The 21,548-nt window shown below is 41.8% G+C and overlaps 1 protein-coding gene across 1 annotated transcript in view; it reads left to right on the forward strand.

Moving 5' to 3' along the window:
• LOC144762717 (uncharacterized) overlaps nucleotides 1-21,548 on the forward strand; it is a 924,777-nt gene that overhangs the window by 807,412 nt on the left and 95,817 nt on the right. Inside the window, exon 13 of the mRNA XM_078647968.1 lies at nucleotides 9,363-9,462. Coding sequence (XP_078504094.1) covers nucleotides 9,363-9,462 — 100 coding nt within the window. The remainder of the gene's footprint in view (nucleotides 1-9,362; nucleotides 9,463-21,548) is intronic.

The following is a 21,548-nucleotide window of genomic DNA, read 5'->3' on the forward strand; positions in this document are numbered from 1 at the left end:
GTCTTCACTGGACCAGAAACAAGCGTCCTGGGACCAGTTTTAGGGCATCACCCCATATCAGCCAGACTAGCTTGAATTCAGTGGCACAGTGAGCATGCGGGGCACATGGCAGTCTCAAAAGTTCTCAAACCTTGGGGAAAGCACACTCTATGACCCTACAAAATGGACAGGTGCACATTGTTGATCGGAGCTAAATAACAGGAAACAAATATATCTTTTTCGCTGGAGCATGGATAGTAGAAAAGAACACCTTCGCTCCACTAACAGCGACAGCAAGACTTGTCATTGGCTCATGGAATACTGGAGGAAGCTTGCAGTCACTTAATGGAAAACTACATCAAGGCCCTAGGAACAGCAAGAAGAGTTAATCCATTAGTTCACAGCATTTTGGGGTATGCTTGCAGAGGTATAAGCATAAAGGAAAGTACGGGTGCCCAGGAAGCATCGGTCATGAGGGTGCTGGGGGAACATTAGCCATTAGAAATGCTGGTGTGCACCAGTCATGATGGCGCTGGGGGAACATCGGCTGTGAGGGATGCTGGGGGAGCATCAGTCATGAAGGGTGTTGGGGAGAACATGGGTAATGAGGATGCGGGGGAAGCATCAGTCAGGATTATCATAGCGTGCTTGAGTGACATGGGGGTAAAGCAACATGAACCCTATGCGCTATACCACTACGTGATTTAATTTGATTTTTCAATTTACATAGTGCAGCGAATGCCTGAGGGCTTCTTGGCGCTGGACTTGGCCGGACGTATGTTAAAAACAGGTACGCCTTAACTAGCAGGACTCCTTGGTCAGTTGGAAAATAGCAATGTTTTTAATGATCTTCTAAAGGAAATGAGTGACGTGCTGTTTTTAATCGCTAGTGGCAGGAGATTCCAGGTTTTCGCAGTTCTGAGCAGAAAACTTCTGCCTCCCCATCGTGCCTGTCTATACCTGGGTATTTGAAGCAGTTTTAACTGAGAAGATCTAAGGTTTCTAGAAGGTACATAACTTTTCAAATGTGATTTCAAATATAGAGGTCCTGTGCCCTGAAGTGCTTTGAATGAAATACATTGTTATTTAAATACTATTTTTTTTCTTACTGGCAGCCAGTGGAGTGCTCCTAGCCGATGTGAGACTGATTCGTATTTAGGAATATCCAATATCAATCTCAGCGACGGCCCGTGTAGGGCGTTCCACCGGGCAGTGACGTGGGGCAGGGGAGGGGCAGGCTGGGGGCGTGTAAAATACGGGAAACGGACGATTATAGGTAAGTAAGGTAAAAAATAAATGAAACAAATGTTGTTGGCGCACTGCATCGCATTTGGCATTGCAGGGCGCCCATCGAAATTTGCTTTATTTATTTTTTACGCTACTTACCTGTAATCGTCCGTTTCCCGTATTTTACACCTCACCACCCTGCCCCTCCCCCGCCCCACATAACCGCCCGGTGGAACGCCCTACACGGGCCGTCGCTGATCAATCCGGCTGCAGCATTCTGTAAGCGTTGTAGTTTTTATAGATATCGGGTCTGAATCCCCACATAGAGGGCGTTACAGTAATCCAACCTGGACAGCGCTAAGGGGGTTACTAATGTTTTTAAAGCATCAGGGGGAATGAAGGAGCGAATCTTCCTAATCATTTTTAAAATGCCCCAGAAAATGGCAGAGAGATTATTGATTTGGCTGTCAAAAGTCAGTCTCCTATCAAAGATCACGCCTAAGTTGTTTGCCTTGGTAACTGGTGTCGGACATTCGCCCAGGTTAGTCGGCCACCATTTCGACGACCAGACTGGAGGGATGGAGCCTAATAGCAGGATTTCAGTTTTTTTCACCATTCAGCTTTAAACAATTGGTCTACATCCAGATGTTAACATGAGACATACAATTGTTAAAGCAATCAGCAGTCTCGTCCTCGTTGTTTGTTATTGACACGACCGCCTGGGTGTCATCAGCATAGGAGATCACGGAAAAGCCATACTGCCTGATCATCGAGGCCAGAGGAGCCACATAAATGTTAAATAGCGTAGGGCTCAGGGACGAGCCCTGAGGCACCCTGCATGGTAAATTGAAAACTTTGGAGCTAGAACCGCCCAGTTCTACTGAGAAAGATCTGTCAGTAAGATATGACGTTATTACGGCAGTGACGGATTCCTACATGCCCAACTCTGCCAATCTGGCAATTAGTATAGTATGATTGACAGTGTCGAAGGCCGCCGATAGATCGAACAAAATCAAGGCTGACTTCCCTCCTTCATCCAATGATCTTCTGAGTTCCTCAGTCACTGTGATCAGAGCGGTCTCCGTTCCATGACCCTCTCTGAAGCCATATTGAGGGGAATCTAGAAGGTTACTCGAGGAGATATAAGAGGTGAGCTGGGTATTAAGCAGTTTCTCCAGTACCTTTGATGGAAATGGTATTCTAGAGATTGGCCGATATTTACTCGGATCCTCTGGATCCAGATGAGGTTTCTTCAACAAGGGTAGTACTGAAGCAACCTTCAAAGCCTCAGGAAATTGTCCTGACAGTACTATCTCAGAGAACAGTAAGCCCAATTGTTCGCTGAGTATTTCAGGAAATAAGTTGAAGATTTTGGGTGGGCAGGGGTCTGTTGGGGCCCCTGATTTAGTTGCTTTTACTATTTGGATGATCTGTTCCCCCGAAGGGGAGGAGAAGGAGAAGCTGGTTTGTGGCGTGCAGGGATCAGTCCCTGACTTTAGAGATTTGGTAAAGGGGGGATTACTACCTAAGAAGGTTTTATAAACTGTCTCCACCTTGTTAACGAAAGCCCGACCCAGGGTGTTACAGAAATCCAGGCTGCTGTCTATTTTGGATTTGGCCGGAAGCTTGGCTAGTTTTTAACAGTAGAAACTAATTCCCTACTGGAGTTCTTGGCCTCTGAGATTTTTGTTCTATAATATTTGCTTTTTCCCTCAATGATGAGTCTCTTATATGTTGCCAATGATTGAGCATATTTTATTTTTAAAGCCTGGTCATAGTTTGACCTCCACTGCCATTCGGTTCTTCTACATAGTTGTTTTTGATCCCTTAATTTTTCCGAAAACCAAAGTTCGGAAGGCTTTATTCTTCTAGAAATGATGGTTTTAAGGGTGCTGCGGCGTCTACCTCTTTTTTGACCTGTGATGTCAAATTATAAACCGCTTCATTCGTGTCTGCTACCATCTTTGGCTTGGTTTTATTAAATGACGTCTGGAGGGAACTAGCGTCAATTTTAGCCGAGTCTTGGCACGAGAATGCAACAGGTGTCATAGTTGTTGCTGTTTGTTGAGAATATGCCTCATTTGTAAAAATATTGGCTCTATGGTCCGACCAAGGGACTGGTAGCACCTCAAGTATTTTAAGCATGGTATTAGAAGTAAAGATACCGTCAAGAGTATGCCCTATAACACGAGTCTCTCCTTTGACTAGTTGTTCCATTGAGAGACCTGTCATAACGTCAGTGAGTTCGATATTTTTGTGATATGTTTTGTAGATGGTAGTTAAAATCTCCTAAATTTTTTTCATCTGTACAGTTTATACTGGCTTCCAGAAAACGGCTTATTCTGTCCAGAAGGGGGGTCTGAGCCTTAGGTGGACGATAGATTAGTAGCCCATTTAAAGAGTAATTATTATTAAGCAGTATCTGGAATGCTAGCAGTTCGCCATCCTGGGAGGTACCAGACGGGGATCCTGTTACTGAAAGCTCTTCTTTGGCAATAATGGCTAGCCCCCCTCCTCGCTTAAATGTTCTATCGGCTCGGGTTATGGTAAATCCAGTGGAGAGTGCGAGTGTCAGATCAGGATCAGAAGTTGCGTCAGCTCAAGTTTCTGTTACAAAGGCTAAGTCAAGTTTATGGCTCTCTATCATCTCTGTAATTTCAGTATTATGTTTGATTAACGAGCGCGCATTGATGAGAATTACTTTAGTAACTTTGGTGGTATGGGGATGTACTGTTTTTGTTAATGATGATCTCTGCTTAATTTTCGTAAAAGCTAAATTACAACAAGCATTGCTCACATTTTTTGGGCTCCTTCAAACGGTCCAATCTGGAGCAGCATGGAGTTACATACCATAAGTTCCATTTTAATAACTCCTCTCGTGAGTATGTGATTGTTTTTATAGGTTCAGTATGTCGATATGCAGAGGTTCTGGCCCTCGGCTCGGACCAGGCGTGGACGGGCGCAGACGGGCTTGCCTTTGGCGCGTCGGCGGCAGCCGCCCGCTGGGCGCGTGCACTGTAATATCTGGTCTTGTAGCGTTCTTTCGCGCCAAGACCTGCCCACTGTCCCGCCCCACAACTCCAATCCTTAAAGCACCAGTGACAGGCCTAATGACGACCTCTGCACAACGGCACTTGCCGGGTCGGACCGGGGCGAGGTTGAACTGTGCAAATATGCAGTTTTTTAAAAACAGAGCAGCAGAGCAATATTGCAGCAGCAATTCAAGTCTAAAAAACAAAAGCAGCTAGAAGTGCCGCTTTCTTACAGCAGTCTTGCCGCGTCTGCTGTGCCAAGACCTGCTCACTCTCCCGCCCCACAATTCCAATCCTTAAAGCACCAGTGACAGGCCTAATGACGCCCTCAGCACAACGGCACTTGCTGGGTCGGACTGGGGCGAGGGTGAACTGTGCAAATATGCAGTTTTTTAAAAACAGAGCAGCAGAGTAATATTTCAGCAGCAATTCAAGTCTAAAAAACAATAAAAGCAGCTAGGAGCGCCGCTTTCTTACAGCATTCTTGCCGCGTCCGCTGCGTGTGCACTGTGACATCCGGTCTTGTAGCGTTCTTTCGTGCCACGACCTTCCCATTGTCCCACCCCACAATTCCAATCCTTATAGCACCAGTGACAGGCTTAACGACGCCCTCCACACAACAGCACTTGCTGGGTCAGACCGGGGCGCGGGTGAACTGTGCAAAAAAATTTTTTAAAACAGAGCAGCAGAGCAATATTTCAGCAGCAATTCAAGTCTAAAAAACAATTAAAGCATCTAGTAGCGCCGCTTTCTTACAGCAGTCTTGTTGCGTCAGCTGCGCGTGCGCTGTGACAGCTGGTCTTGTAGCGTTCTTTCACGCCAAGACCTGCCCACTGTCCTGCCCCATAATTCCAATCCTTAAAGCACCAGTGACAGGCCTAATGACGCCCTCCGCACAACAGCACTTTATGGGTCGGACCGGGGCGAGGGTGAACTGTGCAAATATTGCACGTGAAGCAATTTGACCCCTATGTGCTAGACCACTACACAGAAGACGCAAGAGGGGCTTGTGACAGAGAGGTAGCAGGAGGGGGTCGGGACACACAATATTTACATCATTCAATGATCCCAACAACGGATCAGGATGATTGGATTGCAGTTTTATAAAGTAAACATATTTTTTGTGGCTATCCTAGCAGACATGGCCCATCCATGGCAATGTATACCTTAAAATGTCTTGGAATTCCAATGTACCCTCAAAATATCACAACAACTCTATGGGCTTGTTCCCATATGCCACAGGTTTGATCTCTGGGGCATTCAACTAATGATTGGGACATCTATTCAAATACTCCTCACCAATCAAAGTGTAACGGCACCTGAATCAGCCATAGCTCGCACCTCCACCCCCCAAATTTGATGGTACAATACGGATTTATCCCATCATCAGCACTACGATATTCACTGATTTGTATTATAAATTCTTCCTCTGAATCTTCATCACCAACCATGTAAACTGAGCCCCTTGACTTAGGAGGATTACCTTCCCTCCCGTCCAAACTCTAGCAAAATGTCTTTAATTTAGCATTTACTGCACACCTGACCAATGGCAGGACAATTAGGATCAGTAGGCACATGTCCCTTCAACCCAGACTTGTAAGATGAGTAATTCTTCTCACTATCTAAGCAGTTGTTTTTTAAGGAAGCCGCTACCTCCTTTTTGTCCTTAGTATTACTGTGTGAACTACTTTTAATCACTTCCACCCTTCCCTTATTACTTAACGCCATTTCCTTGAGCTCTTATTCAGTATTCTCCGCTCTCTCTGCTATTTCTATAGCTTTCACTAATACCAAATTTCCAGTGGTCAGACGCTTTTCTTGTATGCGTTTGGGGACGATTTTCTGATTGTAATGTTTGATCACACAGCATTTCATCTACGAAACCTCAGTAGTTGCATTTGTATGCTAATTTTCATAATGCTGAAGTAAAAGTATCTATGGATTCTCTTAGCATTTGAGCTCCCTGTAAAAACTTAAATCTTTCCACCACCTGTTTCCTTTTGTTTCCATAGTTGAAATCCAGTTTTTTCATTACCACTTCATAATCTTTACCATCTGATTCCTCATCACCACCCCCCCCCACAATAGTGGTGGTAGATGTTTAAAAATTGGATGCCTTCTGCCCCTAAACAATGCTTTTACATAGCCAGTTTATGAGAGTCTGTAAATATATCTTCACCAACAGCCTCAACATACACCTTAAAGCGTTCTTTCCAATCTTCCAATCTTCCCACAAGGTAACAGGCTCACCCACCATATTTACAAAATGTACAGGTGCCATCATGTCTTCCATTATATTTTCTACATACATACTTATATATATTTATATATATAAAACCTAATTGTGGTCGCCAGTAGGTAGCTATAGTTAGGACCAAAGTTTCAATAGGAAAAGTGTTTTTTGTTTTCTCGATAACTTTGCCGCCGGTTGACAAATCTTCATGCAATTTTCAAAAAACGTCCTCTTTTGGGTTCAGCTGCTGTGTTGATAGTTGTAGGGTGATCCGTCAAGCGGGGCCAAGAAAAAAGGGGGACCCCAAAACGTGTTTTCCCCATGTTATTTCCACTGAGATTTTTCATTTTTTGCTCATGACTACACCCCGAACCACTAAATGGAATTACACCAAATTTGGCAGAAAGCTAGATGTTGGTCCAAAAATGTGCTTTATGTGATTTGGTGTAAATTTGTTCAGTAGTTTCACAGATATTAAAGTTTAAAAAATATAGATATCTGGGGATGTGAGTCCTTGCAGAGGACTCGCGAATCCTACTATAATTTGATTGGCTGTCAACACTTTAACCAGGAAGTGTTGGCAGCCAACGGCTTCAAGCCGAGTCCCATAACAAAAGTAAGAAATAATGAAAACGGGGCAGGGTAGAAATAACATGACCCCCCAGATATGGAGAGGGGGTTCCCACTGGGACCCTGCCGGGGGTAAAAAGTATTTTATTTTAATTTTATTTTGAGACAAATTCACAGGTGGACCAGTAGATCTGTAGGAAAATTTTGAATAAAAGGCACATAGGCTCCCATTCTTTTTTATGACACCCCCGGTTGGGTCAAATCCTGAGGGCATATTACAATCAAGAAGGGGGGTTCATGCCCCACCTAGGCTTTTGAATAGCCCCAGGGACCACCACGTACCCAGGGCACTTAATTATACGAATATGAGGGCCCACCTGGCCCCGCTCTGCTCCAGAGACCGCCATCTCCCCAGGGCAGAAATTATATATTTATGGGGAGCCACACTGCTCCCGGCTGTCCCAGGGATTGCTACCTCAGTGGGGCACAAACAGAATAATTATGGGGGTCTAAATACTTGCAAGAGGGCCCCTCGTGGAGCCATAGATGTCCCTGGGGTGTCCACCCCCACGATATTGGTGTTTGCTATGGGTTGGTGGGAGCATAGCCATAGCAAACACTGCTCCGCTGTCAGCAAGCAAGAGCATAACAAATGCTCTTGCTGCAAAGCAGAATTACCTTTGGACAGAGGGAGCCTCATGTTCAGAAGCTCCCCTTCCCTAAAAATAGAAAAAAAAACTGAAAAAAAGCCTGCCAGCACCTTTTCTCTACCAGTCTGAAACATGTCTCCTGGCGCGCTACACACATTTCTCTGGGAAAGTGCCTGCTACTTGCGCTGCAGTTACCCAGGTTTGTACAGATTTCACTGAGACTTGTTTGGCTAGGGAAAAGAAATGTATTGCTTTATATGGAGCCTCACTCAAAGCTATTAAAAGATTAGAAAAATCTATAAAAATGTGGCGAAGAAAATACAAAAAGGGCCAAAGATAACTTTTCAAATATATTCAGGTGGTTCAAGCTTGACACAAAAGGAAAATGAGAAAGCAAGGTAAATTTAAAACAGCATGCAACTTGGTTGGTTGATACATTGTGTGCTGCCTCACACTTTTGGGGTTCCTGATAAAAGTTTTGATCAATTTTGCTGCTTTTTTTAAGACTATAGTTAGGTCTCATTGTTGCAAAATTGCAACCTCCTGGTTGCTAAAAGTGCAATTACTATGAGCAGTATCCAAGCACTAGCTGCATTTCAACACAGGTGTGACTGATTATTTGTATGTTCAGCGGCTACCAAAATTGACTGGACTCCAGCATACTATTGATTGGGTTAGTTGATTCACTCATATCTGTGGTATCAAAGCAAGGACTTGGGGAAATGTAAACTACGCCAGCGTAATTCCGCGTATTTTCAGAAATGTCACACTGCTTTCTATGCAAAATTCCCGAATACATGCCTTTATGGCAAATCATGCAATTACACTGCAGAAGAATTATAAAAGTGTAGCACAGGAACGCGGGAACAATAAGAACAACCAGAACGTAGTTATGTTTTTTGTGCTATTGCCCATGCATTATTTAGGTTAAATGCTTGTGTAGGCGTGACACAGAGTCATTGTACTCATTAGCATGGTGACTCCTACTGTAACGGGTTACGCTGTACAGAATGCTAGACTGTATGTTTCTCGATATAATTTTTAACGCGAAAGTTAATTGACGAAAATCTGATATCCTTCAATCGTTAGTAACAAAATAACACTACAATTAGGGCGGCAAGTTACTTTTATTGTTTCAATTTAGAGGCAGAGAGATAATTTTGCAAAATTACCCATAGTTTAATTTATAGTTTTTTTCGACTCCATTTACAAGAAGAGGTAATGAAGTATATGTTAATGAAGTCATTAATCCTTGACAGAAAACGCTTTTTCCCATTTGTCTGTGCTAAATTGCCTGGAAACGTGTTCGCTGTTGTTATTGAGCGCCAGCCCCACCGCAGACCAGGCATTGTGTAAAGTAAATATAACATAATCTGCACATATTGTACAGAACAGATGTGTTTACTTGCTTGAGCTCCTTGTACGTTACGTACTGAAGGGATACAATAGCGAACGGAAGTACCTATATTATATTCTCAAATATTAATATCCCCATACCTTCGGTGAAAAGCACCAAAAGTCACATTTGAAAGTAAAGAGCGGGTCTGTTCCTAGCTAGCCTTCTTTTACAGAAAATGCTCGAATGTTTCTCGGTCCATTATTTGCCATTTACATCTGACCTAAAAGTTCATTATTGATTTTAGCGCTTCTCTGTTTTGTTTCCATTAATAGCTTTTAATTGAATGGGGATGTGACATAAATGCTAAAGATTTCCGAAGCCAGGCAGCCCTAGATGTCCTGCTGAACAAAGACCTCAAAGATCACTGCATAGGTGAGGATACTGGTTAATTGTCGATTCTTGGAAGAATGCTTCATGACATGACGGTGTCTTGCTGTAAGACGTATGTGGGATACCCGGACTAACGACGCAGTTACGACTGCCCTGGAAAGCAGTCGATAAAATGTATAAAGTGCGATAAATTGTGCCTGTCACGGGTTTTGCCTTAACGGTGTTTTCTGCCTCAAAAGCTACTTGCTTATGTGACCGATGCGACATTATCGTATCTGATAATCAATAGCTGCGGTAAACTTTATAATAATTACGTCACGCAGGGATTGCAATTATCCAGCTCACTCATCATGCCTGGGCGAGTCTGATATTTGTAGGCTTTGCATGTAGAAGTGTTTCCTGTTACCAAACTAAACAAACAAAAAAGAGAAGTGTTCGTGTGATATTAATTGTGTCCGTAATGTGCCAGTATGTATAAAGGGTCTCTCGCCTTCCGCTTTGCCCTCAGACCTGGGCCCATCTGACGTTTACTGTTTACCTGCCTACTTCCACCGGACAGCCAGTCATCCTTTCCATCTGCATTCGGTGCGCCGTGTGATAATGGACCCTCTTCTCAGCCCCCATCCCCTGACCACTTCCTCATCGATGTGACCATCACAGTGCTCTTTGCATTCTATTCACCCCTTTTTACCACCCTAGTGTCCAAGAACAAATGATTCCTTTGGTGAGTCCCCTTGTACCTTTAGTTTTCCCATGGTACCTCCCCTGTACCCACAGTTATTCTGTTACACGCACTTCACCTATCTACTTCTGAGATTTAGTAGAGCAGCATTATTCATATGGCATGAAAAGTAGCTTCCTTGTTGGGACCAGGATTGTATGAACCCTTATTACAGTTATTTTGTTTTCATCAGAAGGCACCTTTACTTTCTTCAAATTAAAATATGAACCCCGTTCAGTGGTCACTGTTGCTTTGAATGTGCTCTTTTCTCAGTAGAAATAGCAACAGTGCTATTAATAAGGTTTACATTAATTCAGTTAATTTTCTTATTTACTCTCTTTATGAACAGTTCTGAGTTAGCAATATTTTCTGACAATTCTCATTGATGATACATTTTTTTCATGGCAATATTGCACTGTTATATCCCATTGATGGCGGTACCATCCTATCTTATCCTACGCACCGAACATGAATATTTCTTTCTGAAATTATATTATGTACAATAAAAAAATACAGATAATAGGTTTACTAAATCGTAATTAGTGAATACCACCCAACTAAAATTGATTAGGTCCATATGTTCGTAAGAAATTGCTTTACTGGGCCCATAAATATGGTCAAAGAAACTATTTTCCAAATGTCCTTTTCTATAGCTTCTTCTTGAAAAAGACAAATATTTTCATTGGAGCTTCAGAGTTGTATACTTCTGCTGGTACGAGGATGACTTAGTTCTTTTTAGTCTTACGCGCGTAGGGTTGCAAAGGCTTCTGGTCGAACTACAGAATTACACCACTGAGAATCAATTAGAGGTTAACCTAAAGAAAACACAAGTGGTTACTTTTGGAAGAAAAAGGAAAGCTCGGGGAGGATGGTGGTACAACAATATGAGCATTGCAGTAGGAAGCACATACAAATATTTAGGAGTCAATTTTGACTCAAGGGGCAATTTCGCTAAACAGCGCAAGGAGATATCAGTCAAAGCCGTGACCTTACAGGTGACCTTCTCCAAGCTCTCCAAAAAATGGTATGGCCCAATCTTATCACCCTTACTAGAGGTTATGAGAGCAAAAATTGGTCCGACACTGTCATACGGTATCAAGACTTTTAGGGGCAGTCTAAATACAAACCTGAAACTACCCGTGACCAAAATCTATAAAAAAGTTCTCCATCTGCCCAAAAATGCTTCTGCTGCCCAGATCAGGTTAGAACTGGGCTTACTAAACTATGAAGTCTCCAGCATTGGCACGTATTTAAAGCTTTGCCACAAACTGAGACAAGCAGATACAGGCTCATTAGAGTCACTAGTTTGGTTAGACATTACTGAGAAAAACCCAGGGGGCTCGTATGGTCGTCTTTTTAAGGACTCCATCCGGGAATTGTCCGCGGGTGACCTATGGGCCCTCAACCCCAGTATGACAGCATTTAAAAACACCATCAAAAAAGCGTTAGAATGAGTTCCCTCATCATTGATAAAAAACACTTTGCCAAACGCAGACATGCTTGGGCCACTATGAATTTGTACGGGCGGTTAGCTCCCGCAACCTATCTGTCCTGCACATACTCCCTGTATCTAAAACTTAGTTTTATGGCCATTAGACTTGGGGACTGGCAATTTCTAAAAGATTTGCCAGGCTGGCGTCGCACGTCAGACGTTTTGTGGTGCAGAGGGTGCGGTAGGACGGCTGAAACCTTGGAGCACGTGGTCTGCCTTTGCCTGGCACTCATGGCACAGCGTAGACGTAAACTGAAACCTGAGTGGAACAGGCTGGGCATCCGGTCTTGCAGACAGGCAATCATTGCTGCCCTGAGCCCAGAAAACACAGTCTTAAATATAGGCCTCACAACCTTTATACGTCTTGCTTACCGCAATTTTATGCATGCCCCTTTTTTGTCGGCAACAGTCTAAATTAAATTGTAATTTTTTCCTTTAGCTGCTTAAAAAGAGTCTTTTACTTCTCTGTATTTTATTACAAACTGCTGCTATTGAACTACTGCAGTTACTTTTATCTGACCCCATTTTTTAAACCTTGCAATTAACTATGGAACACCAGATTGTTTTACAAGCCTGACACTGCTAATCAACGGTAACACAACCTTTCTATATCTTAAAGCTCTGTGTAACGTTATAGGAACCGTTCACAATAGGATGCTGTATAACGTATTGTGGAAAACCTGTATCTATTTACTGTTGTTCATTTGATGTTAGTTTTTAGCCTTCACAATGTGTATTGTTGTTGGTGCTCATTTTAAGGATATTTTTTTTATATCCAAATAAAGAGATTATTATTATTATTATTATTATTATTATTATTACGAGGATTTGGTTTAAATTAAAATATTGGTTTACCAACATCCGGGTTAATCCCGACTTTGGATCTCACCTGGTCCAATGGTCCAATGGATCGTTGCCGTCGTTTTTGAGAAAGTCAGGAGCTATGCATCACATACATTATAATCACAGTCACTAATGTGTTTTCAGGTAATAATTAGTTTTTGTTATGAGTTAAAGCGTTTTAATAATCAAACCTTTTATTAGTTCATCTTTATTGAAAGTCACAAGTAAAATTTGTATTAATCTCAATGTTTGACATTGTTCAGCATACCGTCCATTAATTGTTCTTTTTCCATTTGTTGCCTAAAGTGGGAAGGTTATGCCCAGACGGGGGTCCCATGCTCACCATGCCACTGGAGTCAAGCTAGCCTGGCTAATGAGGGGTGATGCCCCCAAACCAGTCCCAGGATGCCGGTGTCTGATCCAGGGAGGGCCTTGTTGTATAGTTCCTATAGAAAACATACAGGATCTGTGTGTTTAGACAACATACACTGTAGGATTAGTGTCAGACAAACTCTGATCACCCCCACCGGGTATGCTGGCCCTTTTTGTACCAATTAGCTCACAGTGCCACTAGGCTCTCCTCTTACCAAGGAGGGAATAGTTCTTGGCAACCATCGAACATGACAACCCTGATCCCTTAGGATCGTGGAAACAATTTTTTACCTTTCGCTCAGTCACTCGTGCTTACCCTCGTTTCTCTCAGAGAGATACACCGAATTAAACAAGCTGGGCATTTTCAATAATCATTTAGTGAACCGTTGTAATTCTGTTGTGAAATAGATGTGCTGCAACAACCGTTAGATAGTATAAGATATACATGATTAACAATACTATTAAAGTAAAAGGATGGTATAGTTCTACCATCTTACTAAAATCATGAATACATTTGGGTATATAAAACACGTGATAAAAGGTGCGTACTCCTACAATGCCTTCCTAACTAGATGTACCTAAGTGTACCTAGCATGGGTGCAGGTTTTAAGACAATAATTCCTCTAGGATCTAGTCAACCCTATTACCTTAAGTGAAACTGTGGGAGCCCGTCCTGGTCTCGAGTTGGACACCCCGGGAGGGATGTTAAACCACTGCGTGCTGGAGTGTCTGCATGCAGGAATCTCAGTGTCTCTGGTCAGTGTGTGTCACTTGGGAAGTCTCGATCTCCTCTAGCTATCTTAGCAAGATGTGATCTATATATACCCATAGGTCTCCCCATTGGTCCTACCTTGCTGTATTACTGTGTCGGCCTAAGGATAACGTCGGGCATGAACTTTGTACATATATTTTATACAGGAGATGGCAGTCCTGCTGTGCTTCCAAGAATCCTCATGTGTAATGTATCAGATTTCGAACTAGGGAAAACTTGCGTTCTGAATGCAGTGTAATATCTAGGTAAAAGGTCAGTCCCTGTAAACCGTGACAAGTGTAATGTAGGGAGAGAATATAGGTGAAGGGTAACACATTTACAGAGGCCTATATTATGGTACATATATGGAATATAACAGTATGGCCTGGCAGTTCAGACTGGACAGTACCCATGGACTGATTTGCATATGGCTGGGTCTAAACTGGAATGGCATAGTGTGCAAAAAAGCCGATGGATTTAGACCCAGATCTCTGTACTGAGGGTGAATGTTTGACAATGTTCTTTTTGTATCAATCTTCAAAAAGTGATAGAAATAAAAAAAAATTGTTAATCAAAGTAAATAGTAAGTGGATAAAGTGTATTCCATAAAGGAAAGAATCCCTATTCTAGGAATGGGGAGAAAGTGGTGTCAATCAGAAACCATAAAGAGCTCGAGTTCAAGAGAGTGAGAGAAAAGCATACATCTTTTAACATCAAATGTCAGCTATATAAATCAAAATATCAATAAAAACAGAACTGCTCATAATAAGAGGTTCAAGAAACTCAGTAGAGTCTCAGAGCAATGCGGCATTAGGGTAAATGGAAAATGGAAATAATTGAGTTTACCTACTCTAGGAACACGCACCAATATAGACAACACATTTTATCAGTGTTGCAGCTTGCGGTTTTCTTCCTCTTTCAGACAGCCAATCATCTTGTGATGCTCTCATGGGAAAAGATCACTCCTCGTCTTCTCACAGAAAAAAAAAGTGCATTCCACATAGGAGCTTTCAATGTTGCTCACTTCTTATCATCTAGTGGTTACATTTCGTCCATTCGTAATACGTTTTCTACATTAGCACTACTTTCCCATGAGGGATTTTCATCTCTATGTCAGTCTAAATAACAAACTTGTCTATTTGTTAGCAGCGATCTTGTATAAAAAGAAACATTTGCAGAATTTGATTAAAACATTTAAGCAACTATTATTCATTATGAAAAAAATATGTTCATGGAAAGGTCAGGAAATAAACATGTTATGCTAATTAAGCATTTCTGATCAGGTCAGCTTGGCAGGCAACGTTGCTTTAACCAGTTAAGGCCAAGGACGAGTAAATATGGTTGCCTATTTTCCAAAACACTAGGTGTCTCCAATGGTTCTAATACAGGTTCCAGGTCAGAAATGTTCTTTGTGAATTCTAGAATTTTCTTACTTTCGTCAGGTATGTATGAGCAGCAATGCTGAACTTTCAGAATCTTGCAGACTCTGCCTTTCTCTGCCAGCAAAATGTCGAATGCTAGGCGAGTTTGTAAAACCATTGATCTAATAGCCACTAATTCTGTATTTACAACTAATAAAGCGCCAGAAGTATAGGTTACAACTTGTCCACAATTGTTGAAAGCTTTCAAATTTTCTCACAGTTCAAAACATGATTGCTCTAAAAAAAATTCCATTACCTATGCTACATGTATGTCTGTGTGAGGGTGTCATTGTTACAGCATCTATCAGTGGCGGCTGCCTCATGGTGGGGGTGTGGGTGAAGATAATTAAATGAAATAAACTTACCTTTCGGACTCTCCCAGCCAATCACAACGCTGCATGAGAAATATCGTGATCAGTCTGAGCACCCTGTTTGGCTGCATAGGCAGTGACTGGGAGCCTGGGCATGTTCTCCACCAGGCTGTGAAACACAGCCAGGTAGAGAACATGCTAAGTGCATATGACTGTTTGGCTGGCCCAAGAGGGCTGGCCAAACAGTCATGCACTCCTCACTCTGGCGAGCTCAGCCCTGCCCCACCCTGACCTGACTCCATGTCTTGCAAGGAAAACTAAAATGATAATAGCACTAGTTATTATTATCTTTTTTTTTTGCACTGCTCAAAGAGCAGTGGGGCGACCACCTCCATCTTAGCGGAGGAGTAAACACTGACATCTATATTATGTGCATAATACATCTTAGGAAATAGCTAAGGTAAATAGCAAATACCCTGCAAATCAGCCTGTAAAACGGAAATAAGCATCTTATACATAAACTCCTGGAATGACTGTTTCTTCTCCTTTCAAAATCTGCCATTAACTCCCATAATTTTAAATGTGAGGTCACAACTTCAAATGCCCACGTGTCTATTTCTAGCTTGGGTTTTTCTTTTAGAAACACATATTTTTTCCCTTTTGTCTCCTGTCTTATTTTAATTTTGGATAGGTGATTTTCTTTTTAAATACATTTTCTTTTTTCCAAATGTCTTCTCTGTTTTTACTATGTGAAATGTCTGTGCTCCTTCCCTCTAATGTCATAATGAATATCTTCTCTAAGGGTCTCAATAATCTGGTTAAATTGTTTTCGTGTGCCTTCACACTCACTATAGACAGTTTAAAATAATGCAGCGCTGTCCATTTCTTTTGCCTGTGGATGTAAATTCATGCTCATTTGTAATGGAACTCTAGAAAGAACCAAGTCATAATTTGAATAAAAATATTCGAAGTGTTCTCGCCAATATGCTAAGCTAAGCAAAATACTACATGTGATTGCGTGTGACAAAAGTATGAAGTGATAAGTCACCTGCTCTGCAGCTAATGAAGGTAAGTGGGCACAGACATAAACATCCATTGTATCTCATGTCTGTGTGTACTCTTGAATTAATCTAGAAAAAATGTTAGTAGAATAATCTTCATTTAGGTAACTCATGAATCATGCCTATAGTTTTGTCTCATCTATTGTGTGTGCGTAGGTTGCAGTTTCAGGTGTACACATAGGTTTCTCTATCTCTAACATCAAATAAAAACCCTATTAATGTTGTTATGATCACTGACAAAAATGTAATACCCATAATGATCTTGCATCTAGCTCAATTAAAAAACACGTTTGTCTCTAGTCAGATCATTAAGCAAAAATATAGCTGCAATAATTCAAAAGTTTGTTTTTCAGATTGTCTTAAAGCAGTTTCTTGAATTATTCATTTGCAGTTCATTTTCAGATTTATTTGCAACAGTCTTCATGTAATCATCCCTAGTCCTAGTCCATCAAATTATTGTGTCCATCTCACAATCCATCGATGCCACGGCGGAGTGCTTTAGGAACTGCCTTACTCAGGTGAAGAACTGGATGAGCAATAACTTTCTCAGATTGAACACAGATAAAACTGAAGTCATCGAGTTCGGTCATAAACCTTCTATTTGGAATGACCTATGGTGGCCCCCCGAAGCAGGAGTTTGCCCTCTTCACGTAGACAAGGTCAGAAACCTTGGCTTTCTATTAGACAAAGATCTCTCATGCAAAGCCCAGGTGAATCAGGTGACTTCGGCCTGTTTTCACAGCATCAAGGTGCTCAGGAAAGTCCTGCCTTACATCCCGGGCATGTTAAGAAAGACAGTGATGGGAGCCCTTGTAATGTCCTGGATAGACTATTGTAATTCCCTCTGTCTGGGAGCAGGAGAAAAGCAATTGTCCAAATTACAGGCAATTCAAAATGCGGCGGCCAGAGCCTTACTGAACCTCCCCAGACGCCACCCTACGTCCAAAGCCATTCGGGAGCTACATTGGCTCCCGGTCAGACGTCGCATTCAATTCATGGCTCTTTGCCTGGTACATAGATCTCTGCATGGCAAGGGACCTGATGACTTCAATAACCTACTGCTCCGATATATACCCTCGCGAGCACTGAGGTCAGCCACCCTCGACCTAGTTTGCCAACCCAGAATCAATAGAGCTCGATGGGGAGGAAAATCATTCTCTTACCAGGCGGCTAAAATATGGAACTCGCTACCCCCAGCACTTTGTGCCCAAAAATCTAAAATGTGCTTCAGGAAGGATCTAAAGACCTGGCTCTTTACTTAACCCGATCTGCCCCACTGCTTTCCCCTCCTCTCTGTATCTTTCAGCGCCAAGACGCCGCGGCATTCGTGCGCTCTACAAATACTTCAGTCAGTCAGTCAGTCAGTCATCTTCTTCTAAATGAGTTATCCCTACTCTTCTTCTCCAGCCTTGGACCCAGGGTAATCTTCTACAAGTAGAAAATATTATTTTAGTCATTTGACCTTTTTCATTTAATAGTGTCTCTGGAACTTTTGTTTCTTTTCAGAAAACTTTTCAAACAACTTAGTCCAAAATTAGTTTTTAGTGTGCTGCCATGGGGGCTCAAATGGTTCTGATCTCAGATTAAGAATTCTTCCACTGGCACATTTAACATCTTGTGGTATGTTTATTCAGGTGCAGAGTACCTTTGAGATGGCACTCTTGCTCTTTTTGTCCGCCTTGGTGTCTGCTGATCTTCTGTGCCCCTTACACCACTTGACTCTGTCTCCTCAGGAATTGTTGGTGGAATGTGGTATCAAGTGACACATTTGAAACTAATGCCCTTTGACTATAATTATGTGGCCAATCAGCATTGCAAGTGAGACTTCTTGATCCAGTACTTGTTCCTTCACCTGGGTCATCTTTTTTGTCCTGGTGATGTCTGAGCTATTTTCTCAGGTTGAGATCTTTTCTCTTCTTCTTCTTCATCAGAGACTTCATTGCAAGATTGTGAAATTAGAGGAACCTGAACTGGTGCAACTTTTTCTCATTCTTCACCACTCTCTCCTTTTTGTTGTGGTGTCTCTTGCGGTATTGCTCCTTGCAATTGTCCAACTTGCAATGGTTCTGTCACCGGTGGTCTTGGTTCTGGATCATAGAACACTATCTATTCATATGAACTTCATACTCTCTGAGTGTCTGATGCATACACCCAGTTTGGTGCCCGGCACACTTAGAAGTGTTTGTGATGAGAATCATCTGGAAGGGGCCTTTCCATCTCGGTTTCAAACAAGACTTCTGAACATGTGTCTTGACTATCACCCCGTCACCAGGACTGAGTTTGTGGACTGTTCTTGATGCATATTTAAGGTTCCAGCTTCAATCTGGTGAGGGACAGAATGCACCACATCAGCCAATCCTTTGCAGTGATCAAGTATCATTTGTGATGTTCAAAAGTGCATTTGCAGGTACATTGGGCAGTCTCATTGCACGCCCCATCAAAGACTTGTGGGGAGACAACCTTGTCTTCCTGTCAGGAATACTTCTGAGACTCATCGACACCAAAGGCAAAGCATTCAGCCATTTCAGTGATGTAATTGATGTGGAGGCACAAATGTTTGCCAACTCGGATCTTATGGTTCCGTTTAACTGTTCGACATTCCCAGAGTCTTCTGGTTGATAACTACACTGTAATCTCTGCTCATTCCGTAATACTGCACAAATCATTCTTAGGACCTCATTGTTGAAATGAGTCCCATGATCTGACTCCAGAGAACATGTAATCAATACGTAGGTATTTACTCACACAACAGCAATTTACAGTGAGACTGTCATTCCTCCATGTTGGGTAGGCTACCATCCATCAAGAGCAAATGTACACTGTAACCAGGACGTATCTTAACCTTTTACAAACAGGCATCTCAATAAAGTCCATGTGCATTCAGTTAAAGGGACTGCCTGATCACCCTATACTTAATATTACTGATGTTCTTTTCCCTTCGTTAATCTGTTGACTTGTCACACAGTGATGGTCAAATTCTTCTGCAAGCATCCTCAATTCTGGGATTAAACCAATTCTGCCTGAATATCCTCCCCGTTGCATCTCTTTCTAGATGTGCTGGACCATAGAAGTATTGTACAATGGGAAACAATAAACTGTCTAACAACACCAGTCTTCCATCTGCTGACATCCAAATATCATTTGCATTTTTCTCACATCCTGCTCTGATCCAAGCCTGCTGTTCTGCTTTTGAAAAATCTTCCTGCAATCTTTTGAGCTCTTCCCTTCTATCAGCTGCTGACAACAATATAAAATAAACGTGTCCTGTTCCGGCTCATTTGTGTAAGCCCCCGGAAATGTGTAGGCCACAAGTGCAAAATATCTTGCAACTTCATCCGCAAATTTGTTTCCAACTGTGGTATATCCATTGCCACTTCTGCGAGCTGCACATTTAACAACTGCAACCTCTGTTGGCATTTGCAGTGCCTCGAGAAGTTTTCTTACATGTTCCCCATTACTTATGGGGGTTTCAAATGAATTCAAGAAACCTCTTTGTGACCAAAAATGTCCAAAATCATGTACCACACCAAAGCCATATTGACTATCTGTAAATATAGTCACTCTCAATTGGGCAGTTAGACTGCAAGCTCTTGCAAGGGCAATTAATTCTGCAACTTCTGCTGAGGTGATAACTAGAAGCCATGAAGCCATCACAATTTCTTGAACTGTACAGACAGTGTAAGCTGCTCTCAATGTGCCTTCATTATTTCTACAAAAGGAAATCACTTCAGCCCTGAGGAAGACCTTCTTTTAATCTCCCAGGTCCAAACACGAAGGTCGAATTGCGTTGGCACACCCTTCACTCACCTCCCCATCGAAAAAGGCCAAGAGCTTCACTATAGCCCAAGCAAAGAAAATGTTAAAAAACAATCGGGTCAACCAACTAATAGTGGCGTAAACACCGATAAGTCATTTAAAAGCCTTCTCTGAGCTACACCCCCTTTCCTTGGACCATACATAGAGACAGTATCGAGGATAAGTAGTCAACATCCCGGTACATGAGTAGAATGTAGTAGGACCGTTTGATTTTTTAAATGATTTGTTATTGTACCAAAGTTTACTGATTTAATGCACTGTATATAATAATTGCACTTTCTTGTATTGATGTATTAATATGCAAAATGCAAATGCATGTATTGTGTCTGAAGCACATAGACTGAAAACAGAAGAAAAATTAAATAATCATGAAGTAAAAATAATTTTCTAGTGAATGTTTGGAGTAGATATTGATTATTTGTATAAATAGATGAATTCTCGTTTTGCTTGCTGACCCACTAAATAGAAAGGTTACAAGTAATTCTGTTCATTAATTGAACTGAAGAGTAGGGAAGAGTTTCTCCCTTCCATTGAAAGACAATTTTGAATTCATGGTACTAGAGGCAATCTGTTACATGTAATATTAATTATTTCTCAGACATGAGCCATTCAGAAAAATGACATAATCAGGCAGAATCAAAGTTTCATATTTTATGTCTTGCTTTGACTTGACGAATAATTCTGTGAAATCTAGACAATCATGCTAAACTTCACCTCCACTGGAGTTCTCATTTATAGGTAGCAAAGTTGAAGGACTAAAAATTTGATAGCGCTTAAAACTAATATTCTTAGCAGCCAGAATCTGCTGTTCAAACTTTTTGAGTCTGCTTTTTGTCATGTACTGGGGTTTTGTCCTGTGAGCTATATTTCCACAGAGTGAGGGACTATAACAGTTAAGGGATGTCCCATCAGTATGTTCTTGCACCTCTCAATACTGACACCAAACACATCTACTGATTTAAGGCAGTTGGGCCAGCTTGTGACTGTAGGGTCAAGGGAGTCTAAAAATATGCCACAGGATTTCAGGAATCTGCCTGCATCTGAGAAACCACTAAGATAGCGCTGCCCTACCTCTCACTGCAAAACAATGTGAACATTGTACTGTAATAAGCATTCCTAGTGCTGAGGCTTGACAGAGACTTTCTCTCAGCTTTAGTAAAGCTTTTATGTACTCGATATCCAATAGAAGTGGATCAGGTTCATCTTTTTGCCAATATCGCAGTTTATCTGAAGAAACTTTATGTCCGTTCTCAGTCAGGTGATTTAAAAATGTATTTATTTAAAAAGTGTTATATAGCAACAACCAGACCCTTGAGGGCATTAGAGCACTTTACACATGT

Source organism: Lissotriton helveticus, chromosome 1_1 (genome assembly GCF_964261635.1).
Source record: "Lissotriton helveticus chromosome 1_1, aLisHel1.1, whole genome shotgun sequence".
NCBI classification, from domain to species: Eukaryota; Metazoa; Chordata; class Amphibia; order Caudata; family Salamandridae; genus Lissotriton; species Lissotriton helveticus.